Source organism: Balaenoptera musculus, chromosome 18 (assembly GCF_009873245.2).
Source record: "Balaenoptera musculus isolate JJ_BM4_2016_0621 chromosome 18, mBalMus1.pri.v3, whole genome shotgun sequence".
Lineage (NCBI taxonomy): Eukaryota > Metazoa > Chordata > Mammalia > Artiodactyla > Balaenopteridae > Balaenoptera > Balaenoptera musculus.
In genome coordinates, this window is record NC_045802.1 from 79,448,716 (window position 1) to 79,461,605 (window position 12,890).

Sequence of the window (12,890 nt, forward strand, 5' to 3'; positions counted from 1 at the left end):
ACACCCGACAGCGGCCAGCACTGAGCAGAGCCCGGGTGGAATCACCCTCATAAGTGCACGCCGCCGGGCGGGGGGGGCTTGTGCTGCAGGGCGGGCGGCCCCGGGCACACGGGCACCCAGCGGTGCTCCTGACGGACACTCTCCCTCTCCCGGCACAGCCGGCGGCCTTGCAGGCACCCGGCTGCTCTGAGTGCGTGTGCCGGGCGGCGCGCCGTGGGCTGAGGCACTGGCCACCAGGGGCTGCCCGTCACAGCCCCATCACGAGGTCGGGCTGCTGGCTGAGCAGGGTCGCCTGGGGCACTGAATCAGGAATTCCAGTTTCCCCAGGGCACAACCAAACTTTACCCACCCGGGTCTGCAGGCATGCAGGGCTCTGGTGTGTGGCGTGGGGTGCGTGCACCTGCCCCCGCCCAAGCGTCTGTTGCAGGGACGTGGGGAGTGAAGCCAGTCTGGGGCCGGAGCGGCCGAGACTGGCATCTGCTCCCTGTCACGTGATGTGACCTGGAAGCCCTGGTGAAAGGGAACCGGGTGCCCTGGAGATGAGAGAGGGAGATGGGGTGCAGGACGCTGGTCTCCGGGACACGCGAGGGTTTTGAGTGCGGCGGGGCACGGCTGGCACGGCCCCCTTCCGTGTGGAGGCCGCTGCGGGGCCCCGGGTGCCCTCACCAGGCCTCGTGGGGGCTGGACTGCCGCAGCACCTTGAGCGGGACCCTCAGCTCCCCCAGAAACTCGTCCCCAAACTTCAGGTTGCTGGCGTTCCAGAGGTCCACCCTGGAAAACAGCAGTTGTGCGGGCCTCTTACCGGGCGGCGAGGAGGGGCGGGGTCCCGGCGCCCCCGAGCTCTCCCCAGAGAACCCGGGGCAGGATGGGACGGGGCCTGAAGGCCACACTGAGCACGGCTGGAGCGTGAGGTCGAGCAGTTCAGGCCCTTGGAGGGACAAGCCCGCCTGCCCGGAGCCCCACCCCCACGGCCTGTCACTGCTCGAGGCCGGGCTCGCGGGAGGGACCCGATTCTGCCCCCTCTGAGCTTCCGAACCTCAGGCGCCTCGGGAAACCCTGACCCACAGGAAAGCAGATTTCAAGTGATGTCAAATCTGGAGAATCCCTACGGTTCTCGTGAGCAGGGCCCATCAGACCTAACGCGGTCACCCCAGCCTCAGGCTTATGATCTGTCCCCTGACATGGGGGCGGTGCTGCGGCCGGCGTGGCAAGAGGGCTGGTGAGTCCCCCAGCGGATGCTGCGACCCGGCACAGAGAGGCCCCCGAAGCAGCGGGACCACGAGCCAGGCCGGGCCTTGCACACGCAGAGGGGCTCGGAGCCGTCGCCCTTCAGCCCGGAAGACACTGCAAGGCGAACACACGCCACCTTTGCCCTTTCGCCACCACCCAACATCCTCACGTTAAAATAATCCAGAAAACTGAAGTTCCTTTCTGTCCATTCCCCAATGTTTAAAGACACAGCAAAAAGCAAGCAGGAGAGAGGCAAGCAGGCCGCCCCGCCGAGCCGGAATCTCGACCCCGAGCGCCTCCCGCTCACCGGATTTCCAGCTTGTCCACGTCCTCGTCCTCGAAGTCGAAGTGGGACTTGCGGTTGTAGCTGCAGGGCCTGGTCACCTGGGGGACGGAGGGAGACCGTCAGGCCTCTGCTGCCCCTGGCTGCCCGCTCTCCCTGGGAGCAAGGCCCCCTTGTGCTCATCTGGGCCGGCCCTTGCGGGGGAAGAACGGCCACCTGCGCGTCACCGGGGCCGCGGCCGCGGAGCCGGCGGCTGGCGGTTCTGCTCCGGCCTTGGCCCCCGCCCCGCCGTCCTGCTGGTGGTTCACATTCTGAGGGGCAGCCGGGGGCTCTCATCTGAATGCACTTCCTCTTCTGCCTCAAGACCCTCACTACTTCCGGTGAGACAAGCCTCCCTCCACTGCTCAGGGAAGACTGGGTGTAGCAGGCAAAAACCAAGAAACCCCAAACCAACCAAACCAAACCAAAAAAAATCAATGTCTTGATAATTTGGAAAGTATTAATTTGTCAGCATTCAACTCAAAACCGGGTCATGCTGGAAGCAACAAACAGCCTTTCTGCCCAGGGAAGGAAGGACGGTTCCTAGGAATTCGAGCTGCAGGGCAGGAGGGGGCCTTCACGTGGGGGGACAGCACCCCAGAACTCTCAGAAGTAAGTGACTGAGGGTCTTTTTGCCAAAGACCCTGGGGTGTGCGTTTCAACTGCATTTGTGCCACTGAAACACCAACCTCAAAGTAAAACACTTCGTCAAACTGGGGGTTGTTGGTCTTCTTTTTCACTTTTGTCTTCTTTGCTTCCGACCTGTAATCGAGGGGGGAAGGATCAGGATGGAAAACAAGCACTGTTGATGCCGAATCTCTTGGCTGAGGCTGGGCCACCCAGCAGGCACGTCACCACGGCCTACGGGCCTGTCTGTTTGTCTCCAACTCCAGATGGTATGCAAATCAGGGCCCTTTACTGAGCCAAAGATACCCAACGTGAACATCAGAAAGGCTCTTTTTTTAACAAAGCAACTCTAGGGCAATACAGGAAACAAAAGGAAGTTAAAATTGCACACCCTCGTCTGGCTCATCTGCTTTCCCAAGTGGGGAATCCGACCTCGCCCCCCCTCCCAGCCGAGGCTGTACTTGCCTGCACGGTCCCGCCAGGGTCACCGTGGCGTAGGGGTCACACTGCCCGTTCACGATGGGGAGGCCCTGGCACTCGAGGATGCTGAGGAAAGAAGTGAGAGGTCAGGAGGGAACCCGAGGCCAGCGGGCCATCTCTCAAGGCCACCCTGGGGTCCGGGAGGGCAGCTGTCTCCACAGCTCAGGCCAAGAGCTCCGAGGCCCTGCAAAGTGCTTCCCGGGGGCTCCCGTCTAATAAACAGAGATGGGCGCGCTGGTCAGCAATCAGGAGACATCTGGAGGCAGGAGAAGGTGTGCGTGCATCCAGGGAAAAGGGAAAAGCAGCCCGGCTGCGGAGGACACATTGCTGGTGTCGACTGCAAAAAAACGCACAACAAATAATGTTGAGAATTGTTTTATTTGGTGGACTTTCTGAGGACTCAAGCCCGGGACGCAGCCTCTCAGAAGGCTCGGAGGGGCTCCTCTGAAGAGGTCGGGGGGCAGGCAGGATATAGAGGAGTTTCTGCAACAAAGACCAGGTAGGCGGAACATCAAAACATTACTGTTAATGAAAGAAAACCAGACATCTCCAGTTAAGGAATGTAGCGCTTCTCTGTGTGTGGGAAGGTGCGGGAGTCTGGGCTCACCAAAATCATTCCTTTGATGTGCACCTCAGCTCTCTGGGGCCGGCGTCCTGTGCTTTCCCATCCGGAGTCCCCGCAGGGGCACCGTGGAGGCAGCTGCAGTGGCTGCAGGCTTGGGGGCCGCAACACCCTTTGTTTACTGATACGGCAGCTGACATTCTTCGTCCACAGTGGAGATTTCCCTGAGCGAAGCCCCTGTCCTCCCTTCCTAGGAGCTCGAGAGAGATCCACCCGGCCGTGCCTGCCAGGTAGGAACTGTGGCGAAGTCTGTGTTATCGGTGGGGACCTGAGGGCCCGGCACTCCAGGGGCTTAGAGCCCTAGGCCGGGCGTTGCCTGCAATGCACCTCTCGGGCCGGGAGACCCCGTCTCAGGCTTCACTCTGCCAACCGCCCCGGCGCCTGGCTTCCTTTGGGTTCTGGACCGCAGTCACTCCCGCTCTTGGACCGCCCTCGTCACTCCTTCGCCTGTCACCCTGGGCTGTCACCCTGGGCTGTCGCTGGACAGCTCCTGCTCCTGCTTCTGGCTGGATGCTGGACGCTGTGAACTTCACGTCGCTGGTGCCCAGATTCTGGGCTCATCCGCGCCGTCAGTGGTTGGGGTCTCTTGTTTGGAGAGCAATTCTCGTCTGCGGCTCTGTCCAGGAGGTGCCAGCAGCCTTGTTCGGGGACAGTGCGGCCCCACCGCCCGGTGTGGCCCCTGGAGTCCGTGCTGAGGGTCGGAGTGAGCGCAGGCTCTCCACTGGGCTGGTGGAAACTCGAATGACCCCCAGCTCTATGGCCCCGTCGCCCCTTTGCCCCCTCGCCTGCCCGGCCCTGAGGGACCCCACCTTGCCCGTTCTCGCAGGTCTGGGGAGTGCCACGAAGTCCCCTCCCCTGCAGACCGTGCCCACGTGGCCTTGATGCCCCAGCTCCCATCTGTCGCCTCACCCGCCTCGGGCTCTGCTGGGGACGCCTCTCTGGCCATGTCGCCGACGCACCTCCAGGACGAAAGCTGGCCTGCGGCGACCTTGTCTGTTTCCCCACTTGGGGGCCGATCGCCCTCCGTCTGCATGCTGGCTCACACGGCGTCAGCTCCTTAGTCCTTTGTGGCGGGAGAGGGGTGAGTGCCCCTGTCCCATCCTGGCTGGAAGCAGAGCCCTAACCCCATACTCGGATGCCGCGGGTCTGAGTGCCCTGCTTCCTCGCTCACTCCTGCACGCCGGGTGGCCTGGGCGGCTTCTGCCCCTCTCGGGAGCCTGGTGGTCCTGACGCTTTACGGGCACTCTTCTCACGGGGCGAGGGCCCGCCTCCTCCGTTCCTGCTCCCTGGAGCGTGTGGCCCCTTCTCTCTCCATTTCTCCACCACTTTGTTCTGTCCCGCTAGACAGGCTGGCCCTCAGGGACTGGAGTGAATCTTTGCAACTCTTTCTCTTTCCACTCTTCTTTCTGGAATTTCTGCACTTCTCTCCCTGCTACCAACCTGGTCTTGGGTCATCTTCCTCCCTCTGTGAACTAACTCGTCACTCAACAAGTATCTTCAGGCACATTTCCAGAACCCACAGAACCCTGAGCCAGCCAAGAGCTTGTGCAAGCGGCTGACACCCCGAGAAGCCCCCGGGGCTCGGGGGCCTGGCAGCCACAGGGACAGCGGGCGGGTCACGCATGGGAGGAACACACAGGGCGACCCGTCGGGCGGGCGGGTGGGAGGAGGTCTCAGGACAAGGGCGACCCTCCCTCAGCCGGGGGGCTGCTGCCTCTGGGGCTGGAAGCATGAGAAGGGGCTCGCTCGCCCCCTCCCTGTGCCAAAGCCCAGAGCTCAAGGCAGACGCATTTTTATCACACTCAGCTGTTGATCGGGAAGGTTGGGACGGCGGTGCATTTTGGATCCGCAGAGATAACGGTTTTCCCGGCAGCAGCTCAGACGGGGGAGCAGTCCCTCCCGCAGCTGGCGTCTCGGAGAAGCGCTGCCAGACACACGGCAGCAGCCGCCCGTCAATGTCACCCCCACTCCTTACAGAGCACCGTGGGGAAGGCGCTAACCAACACGCTGACTGGCCCCAACTGCAGTTACACGTCCCGGAGAAAAAGAAAAACTGACACGCTGACACCTGGATGCAAAACGCACAACAGGAAAACAGGTGTCATGGGCACATCGCACCCCCCTCCCTCAGACGTCACGTCACCAGCTGCACAACCTGGGGGTCACAGCTCAGCTGTACAACCTGGGGGTCACTTCACCAGCTGCACAACCTGGGGGTCACTTCACCAGCTGCACAACCTGGGGGTCACGGTTCAGCTGTACAACCTGGGGGTCACGGCTCAGCTGTATAACCTGGGGGTCACTTCACCAGCTGCACAACCTGGGGGTCACGGCTCAGCTGTACAACCTGGGGGTCACGGCTCTGCTGTACAACCTGGGGGTCACTTCACCAGCTGTACAACCTGGGGGTCACGGCTCAGCTGTACAACCCGGGGGTCACGGCTCAGCTGTACAACCCGGGGGTCACGGCTCAGCTGTACAACCCGGGGGTCACGGCTCAGCTGTACAACCCGGGGGTCACGGCTCTGCTGTACAACCCGGGGGTCACGGCTCTGCTGTACAACCCGGGGGTCACGGCTCAGCTGTACAACCCGGGGGTCACGGCTCAGCTGTACAACCCGGGGGTCACGGCTCAGCTGTACAACCCGGGGGTCACGGCTCAGCTGTACAACCCGGGGGTCACGGCTCAGCTGTACAACCCGGGGGTCACGGCTCAGCTGTACAACCCGGGGGTCACGGCTCAGCTGTACAACCCGGGGTCACGGCTCTGCTGTACAACCTGGGGGTCACGGCTCAGCTGTACAACCTGGGGGTCACGGCTCAGCTGTACAACCTGGGGGTCACGGCTCTGCTGTACAACCTGGGGGTCACGGCTCTGCTGTACAACCTGGGGGTCACGGCTCTGCTGTATAACCTGGGGCTCACGGCTGCTTGCAGCACATCCGACCAGAGCCTATTTCACTGGAAAAGGTACATTCACATCCCAGGCATTTGTCTAAGCCGATCCCATACACACATGTGCACACTCACACCTACACACCTGCACTCTCACACTCACACCTGCACACACACGTGCACACTCATCAAGCATACAGGGTAGAAGGAGCTCCGATTTCGGGGTTGAGGTCTGAGGTCAGGCCCCAGCTCTGCCCCCATCTCACCGTTTCCACGACCCCAACCTCTTTGCCTAAACGTCGCCCTGAGTAACTGGTTATTTGCAAAAGCCAAATGTGTCACCTCCAGGGTGAGCAAGGATGTTAAGAAAGTCATCTGGGGAATGCCCAAGCCTGGGAATCCTGAGTCATTTGTTTAAAAAACATGAGCCACCCCGCTCCCTGGGGGTTAGACTTAGTCCTGGGCAGACAGGCCGTGGCGCCGTCCCGTGTCTTACCGCGTGGCCAGCTTGTGGCAGACGACACCCGAGTCGGTGATGACCTCACTCAGCCTCAGCTCCAGGTGGACCTTGCCCTGAAAGTGACAATGACAGGGGGTCACAGGGGGGCCACAAGCAGCGGGAGCTCTTGGGCTCCGATCACAGACTGGTGACACATGACCCTGCGTGGCATCCACGCGCGTCCAGCCGCCCGGCTCAGATCCCAGAGAGTTAAAGAAGCTTCCAGCCCATCGGGCACGACGCTGACAGCAGGCACTGTTTCAGAAGAAAGAAAAGGAAAAGGTGCTGGAGGGAGCAGTGTCCCAAATGGGCCTGACGGTCTGCTCTGGGCTGTGTTCACTCACACGCCGCAGGCCCCGGGCAGGCGTGGGCAGCTCTGCCCAGGCGTCTCGATGCTTCTGCGTCTGCGGCATGCAGGGTCGGAGGCCAGCAACCTGAGCCCTGCTCCTTAGGAAGGAAGCGGACGCTCACGCGTGCTCTGGGAGGAGGGGCAGAGCAGCTGGGGTAATGGAGCAGCCGAGGCTGTGCTTCCACCCGTCTGTCTGTGCAAAGGGCGCCGGCTGAGGACGGCGAGTGGGCAGGGCAGACACGGCCAGGGCATCATCAGGGCCACGAAGAGAAGGGGGGAGACCAGCTCCCGAAAAGTCCAACAGGGGGATGCATGATGCTCGTGTTTCCGTGAGCGAGCGTTAGTTTAAATTAAACTGACTTTCCTTAGACACGGAGGTGAACTGGATCCATTGTCTCCAAGGTCCTTTCCGACTGAAACCCCTGGACCCTGCAGCCTGGGGAGAGTCTGTGAGGGCCGCCACGTCTCAGGAGAACCCAGGATGCGGTGGGGATGGCTCGCCAGCTGGGGGGTCGATGTGGGGCGCTCAGCCCCGCATGCTCCCGTCACTGCCCTGACAGTCGCCCACTGCAGCGCGGGACCCCGACCCCACGTGGAAGCATCCAGCGCCCCGGCCCGGGCCGTCTGCACGGGGCGTGTGCTGACCTGGCCCGCGGCTCCTGGGCCCGGGATCCTTGCTGTTCCTCTTCTGCCCCAGGGAAGGCCGCTCCAACAGCGGCCAGACCTTCCCACCTGCTGCTTCTAAGCTTGACCTGAGCCACCAGAGAAGCGTTTCGACAAAACGCCAGCAGCACCGATTATGAGAAAGGGAGAGGCTGGACCCGGACACGCAGCCTGAGGATGGGGGGGCGCGGGGAGCACCCCCAGCTAGAGCCCCGCCCGCCAGACAAGAGAAAATAAACAAGAAACCAGGGTCTGGCCGTGAGAAGGGTCAAGGGCGATGCCTCCATCACCCCAGGCCCTCCTGTCTCCTACACACCTCTCGGGCCCCGCACTGGTAGGTGACACGAGCTCCCCAGGATAGCCTCTCCCACTCAGAGCAAACCAGCTCCGGGATCGCGAGCTTGGAAGCGAGCAGCTGCCCCGGGCCGCAGCAGCATGGGGGGAGGCCGGCCTCACGCACCAGACACCTCACCTACGACACTGACACGGATGCCTCCCCGTGGGGAGCCCAGGCCGCGGGCGGCGCTCACGGCCGCAGACGCGTCCAGGCCCCCCAGCCGCGGGCAGGGCTGGGTGCCGGTCTTCCCGGCCTTGCCCTCACCTGCGGGCAGGCAACCCGCGACAAGTCCCGCTAGGTAGGACCAGCCCGCAGGCATCACAGCCGCGCGGCCCGGGCGACACCAGCATCCCGACCCGGAGTCACATCTGTATCTGCGGAGGCTCTGACGGGGCCCGCCCCTCGCGGGGGCGCACTCGCCTAGAGCAGCGGCTCTTCCCACAGCGGCTTGGGGCGTCTGCCCGAGCGCCCTTCACCCGCCAGGCGCGGACACAGGGTCCACCGCGCACCGCGACCCTCGCGCGCGTCAGGCTGGTCCGAGAGCGAATCCTTGGGGCCGGTAACTGGGGCGGGAGTGGCGGGGGGTGGGCGGCCTCCCTGTGCGGGTGGAAGAAACAAAGTCCCCAAAGGCCAGCGGTGCATCCTGAGCCACCCCACCCTCGGCACTGTCCCCGGAGCGGGCACTGCCGCCCTTACAATGAGACAAGAACGCATAGACTGACGGCCTGGAAACCAGCCCAGCAGGAAGCTCAGCTGTCACTGGCGGCCCGGTCAGCCTGGTGTCCTTCGTCGCACCCCAGGTGCACGGGCGCCCGCTCTGAGGCAGACGGTGGACCACGGCCCCTCAGACCGACGCATCCCCAGTGATGCTCGACCGGCTTCCGAGAAGCTGCCCCAGCCTCGGGCGCCGGGCGCTGGGCTGAGGCGCCGCCGGCCGTCCGGGCTCCTGCTCCCCAGTGGAGGACGGACGCGGACTGTGGCCGCTCGCGCTCCTCTCCTGGGGCAGCGCGTCCTCCGGGGGGGGAGATGTTGCCAGCTGACTCGTGCTGTTACATTTCGGGGGGTTTGGGGGGGGCTGGTACGAGGTGAATCACACACACACACACACATCTCGGAGAGGAACCCCTGCAGAACAGCCCAGGATCTGCAGCTCAGAAGCTCACACCCACGCTCACTGCACAAACAATCCCACCGCAGACACCAACGCCCGGGGTGCCGCGGGCCACACCCTGCACAGGGCAGGCAGGAAGTGTGGTTTCCCAGGCTCGGCCTCTGCAGGGCACGCGACCTTCCGTGGATGCACAGCTACACACAAAACTGCCCCCTCTGCTTGTTTTGACCCCAGCGGGAGCCCTCTCCCCAGGGAGGCGGTCACAGGCCCACCTGCCAGGCTGAGGGCAGGGGTGGCCATGCCTCCCATAGGGGCCGGAACCCCGGAGGGGGGGGTCCAGCTGAATCGTGCTCGTTAACAATTAGCCCAGGCAGGACGTACTGAGACTTGGCCGGAGTCCTCGCATTTATGTTGGTGTATGAGAAGAGAAACCTTAGGACAGAGCATTGAAAATGCTGATTTCACGGTCTTTCCCAGTCTCATTTAAGGAGAATAATGATAAGAAGTTGTTTAAAAAAAACAGCTGGGACTGAACTGCATCACCCACCCTCACGGAATATCCACTGGGATAGACCAACCCGGTCTTAAACACGTCAGCAAGTCTAGGAAAATAAAAATCACACCACAGCTGCTCTCAGACCACAGTGGAAATTAAACTAGAACTCAGTGACAGAAAGATAGCTAGAAAACCCCAAAATACGTGGAGGTTAAAGAACACACTTCCAAATAACAAGCAGGCCAAAGAAGAAGTTTCAGGAGAAACTGAAAAATACTTTGAATTCATTTCTTTTCATAAGTGAAAATGAAATAAAACATCAAAATCTGTGAAATGCAGCAAAAGCAATGCTTAGAGGGAAATTTAAAGCAGTGAATGCATATATTGGAAAAGACGAAAGGCAAAAATCAATAATGTAAGTTTCTAACCTTAGGAAACTAGAAAAAGAAGAGCAAATTAAATCCAAAGTGAGCAGAAGAAAAGAAATAATAAAAATTAGAGCAGAAATCAATGAAAATGAAACCTGGAAATCAATACAGAAAATAAACAAACCAAAGCTGTTTTTTTGAAAAGATCAATAAAATTGGTAAAGTTCTAGCCCCGCTAAGAAAAAACAGAAATGAAAGCAGGGCCGTCACTCCTGGCTGCAGAAAACCAGCAGTGGTTCCGACAGGGGATCCGAGACGTCACCCACCTGTCAGCCAGGGGGGCCCAGAGCCCAAGGTGGACCCCACCGTAAGCCGGGGGCTTCAGCGAATATAAGGCGTCAGCCATAGCAAATGCACCCAGGACGCTAGCAGTGGTCGGGGGAGGAGTACATGGGGTTCTTCATACACTCCCCTCAACTTTTCTGCAAAGATAAAACTGCTCGAAAAATAAAGTTTATGAATTAAGAGAGAAAAGCACTGGCGGCTCCTGTGCAATTTTCTCAGGAAGGTGTCAGTCTCTGGTCTGCAGCGCCCGCAGGCAGGGGCCCAGCAGCACAGGAGCCATCGCTGCCCCGTCCTCATTATGCACAGGGCCTGCGAGGCCGGGCGGAGGTCAGCGCAGAGCAAACCCGGGCGCCGGCGACTCAGTGCTGGACCTGCAGCCCCGCCGGAGCCGAGAGCATCGGGAAGGGGCAGGGACATGAGGGCGACCAAGAGAAGCAGCCGCGTCCTCGAGGGGAGGCGAGGGCCACCCCCTCCTCTCCTTCTGACACTCCCGAGCCTGAGAAAGACTCTCGGGTCCTTGCAGGTGTATGGCTGCAGGCGCTGATTGCTGGGGGAATCCTCAGACAGGACGGCAGACACACAGAGGACGTTCCCAGGGCGCCCACTATGAGGCCAGTCACTGCCCTGTCGCTAAAGGCGCAAGAAGAGGCCACGGGCTGGGGGGCCGCGGCTCTGCTGGGGCAGCCCACCTGCCTCTGCCTTTTCGGAGCATGTGCTCCGAGAACAAGTTTCACAGAAGCCGCTCGGCGCAGAGCTTGCGGCTGCCGGCGTCCTTGGAGGATCGGGAGGGGCCCTCGCGGACGTGAGCACGCATTCTGGCCACCGCTGCCTAGCGGGGGACCACGGGTAGGGCCGTCCCTGCCGACTGCCTCATCCAGAAGGTGCCCAGCCGGGGACAGGGAAGGAGCAGAAGCGACGGGTTCTTTTTAATAAAGTGATTGACCAGAGACCTTTACAAACATCAGTTCCGGAGGGAAGCCAGACGTTCTTTCACTCCTCTTCTTCCCCCAGTTCCGTGACTTGCTGGTCTCTCGTGGGCCCTGGCTTTGTGACACTCCCTTTCTGCTGCCTTTGTGAATCGTGAGCAGATAGTTGGAGAAACCATATGTGTCCCCTGACCTTCGTGGCTGCAGGGAAGGTGCGTAACTGCCCCTTTAAAGGCTGCTGCCCGTGGCACCTGGCAGGTCCCCTCCGGAGGGCACGTGCTCGGAGCCTGGAACTCAGTGGCCGCCCCCACCCACAGTCCCGCTTCCGTGGAATCACCGGTGGGTCGGGACCCACGTCACGGGGACCATCAGGGAATGGCCCGGACGTCCTCAGGCTGCAGGTGGACACGCGCGTCATGTTTCCAAGGCTGCGGTGACCCAGCGGCTCTGGATCCGGACAGTGGTGGTTACACAGCCACACGCGTGAGACGCACCCACGGGGACATGCAGGCACACGCGGGGCTGGTGGGACCTGAATGGGGTCGGGGACCCTGTACCAGTTATGCGGATGTCACTGTGCGGGACCCGGAAGGGACATGGCCCTGCTTCCTATTTTCAGTCTTTGAGTGTAAACAGGAGAACACACAGCTTGCTAACCATTACCCCCTGTGCAGTATTTCCTGTGGCCTCCCGTGACTCTGTAACCATTTCAAAATTAAAAGTTGTGTTTTTTTTTGAAAAGGCAAGAAAAAGGAAAAGCTACGCTTGCCAACAAAACAGAACTTAAATCTGGGGACTAAACAGCGGGGTCATTGCGGCCACAGGCGGAATCTCTCAAGAACGACGGTGACGGAGGCAGGCGGGGCCCAGGTGTAAAGCACACACCGCACAGGGGTCCGGAAACTTCTTCCTAAGGAGGCGATTTCTTGGTCACCTGAGCAGCAGCGGCCGCTGTCCTTCTGGCCTTGGGGCTCCGTGACTAGTTCTGAGCAGTCACAGGTCCCCCAATTTCCACAGCACGTGCGGGCCCCTCAGTCGGAGTTAACTGAGCGCGAAGCACGCTTACAATGCCCCTCGGGCTAGGCTTCTCAAGGCGTCCCTCTGGCTGCCTCTTTGTCGAAGTGTGAGCACCGGCCCCGGCGGCCACCAGGGGCCTCGGCGGTGGACACCCTGAGCCGCCGGTGTGCAGTTCCGAGCTCGGCCATGGCCCCAGGCCCACGGGGAGGCGCGCTGACGCTGGGCCGGGAGCCCGGGGAAGGCCTCGCGAGGTGCCCACTTGGGGATTCTGTCCGCGACACCTGCTGTCTGACCCTGCTGAGCTCAGGGCAGGCCCGGCTGGGCGCTGGCCCCGGCATTCCAGGCGTGGCCTGGGCTCGGGGACGGGCTTGACCGGAAACTCAGGCCGGGGTCACCAGAGAAGAGAAGATGCAGGCGGCGCCCCCGGCGGGCGTCTCCTGGACCCTGGGCATGGGGAGCGGCCCAGCTGGGGGAGAAACCCCCTGTCCCGGGGTGGGGGCACCTTGCACTGGTCAAGGGGTCACTCCCAGTTAACACACCGCCAGGGCGCTGGGCGAGCCCCAGGGACGCTCAGGCCACGGGGACTTCATCACTCCGGGCACT

At 61.6% G+C, this 12,890-nt stretch overlaps 1 protein-coding gene across 2 annotated transcripts in view; it reads right to left on the reverse strand.

Moving 5' to 3' along the window:
- The window catches only part of RASA3 (RAS p21 protein activator 3), a 91,891-nt gene that overhangs the window by 21,049 nt on the left and 57,952 nt on the right, over positions 1-12,890 (reverse strand). Inside the window, exons 5-10 of one of the 2 annotated variants that reach the window (XM_036831625.1) lie at position 12,731; positions 6,673-6,749; positions 2,645-2,725; positions 2,242-2,314; positions 1,538-1,614; positions 667-771 (exon numbers count right to left, since the gene is read on the reverse strand). In XM_036831625.1, coding sequence (XP_036687520.1) covers positions 667-771; positions 1,538-1,614; positions 2,242-2,314; positions 2,645-2,725; positions 6,673-6,749; position 12,731 — 414 coding nt within the window. Of the gene's footprint in view, positions 1-666; positions 772-1,537; positions 1,615-2,241; positions 2,315-2,644; positions 2,726-6,672; positions 6,750-12,730; positions 12,732-12,890 lie in introns of those variants that run through there. The other variant, XM_036831624.1, reaches the window with a different exon arrangement.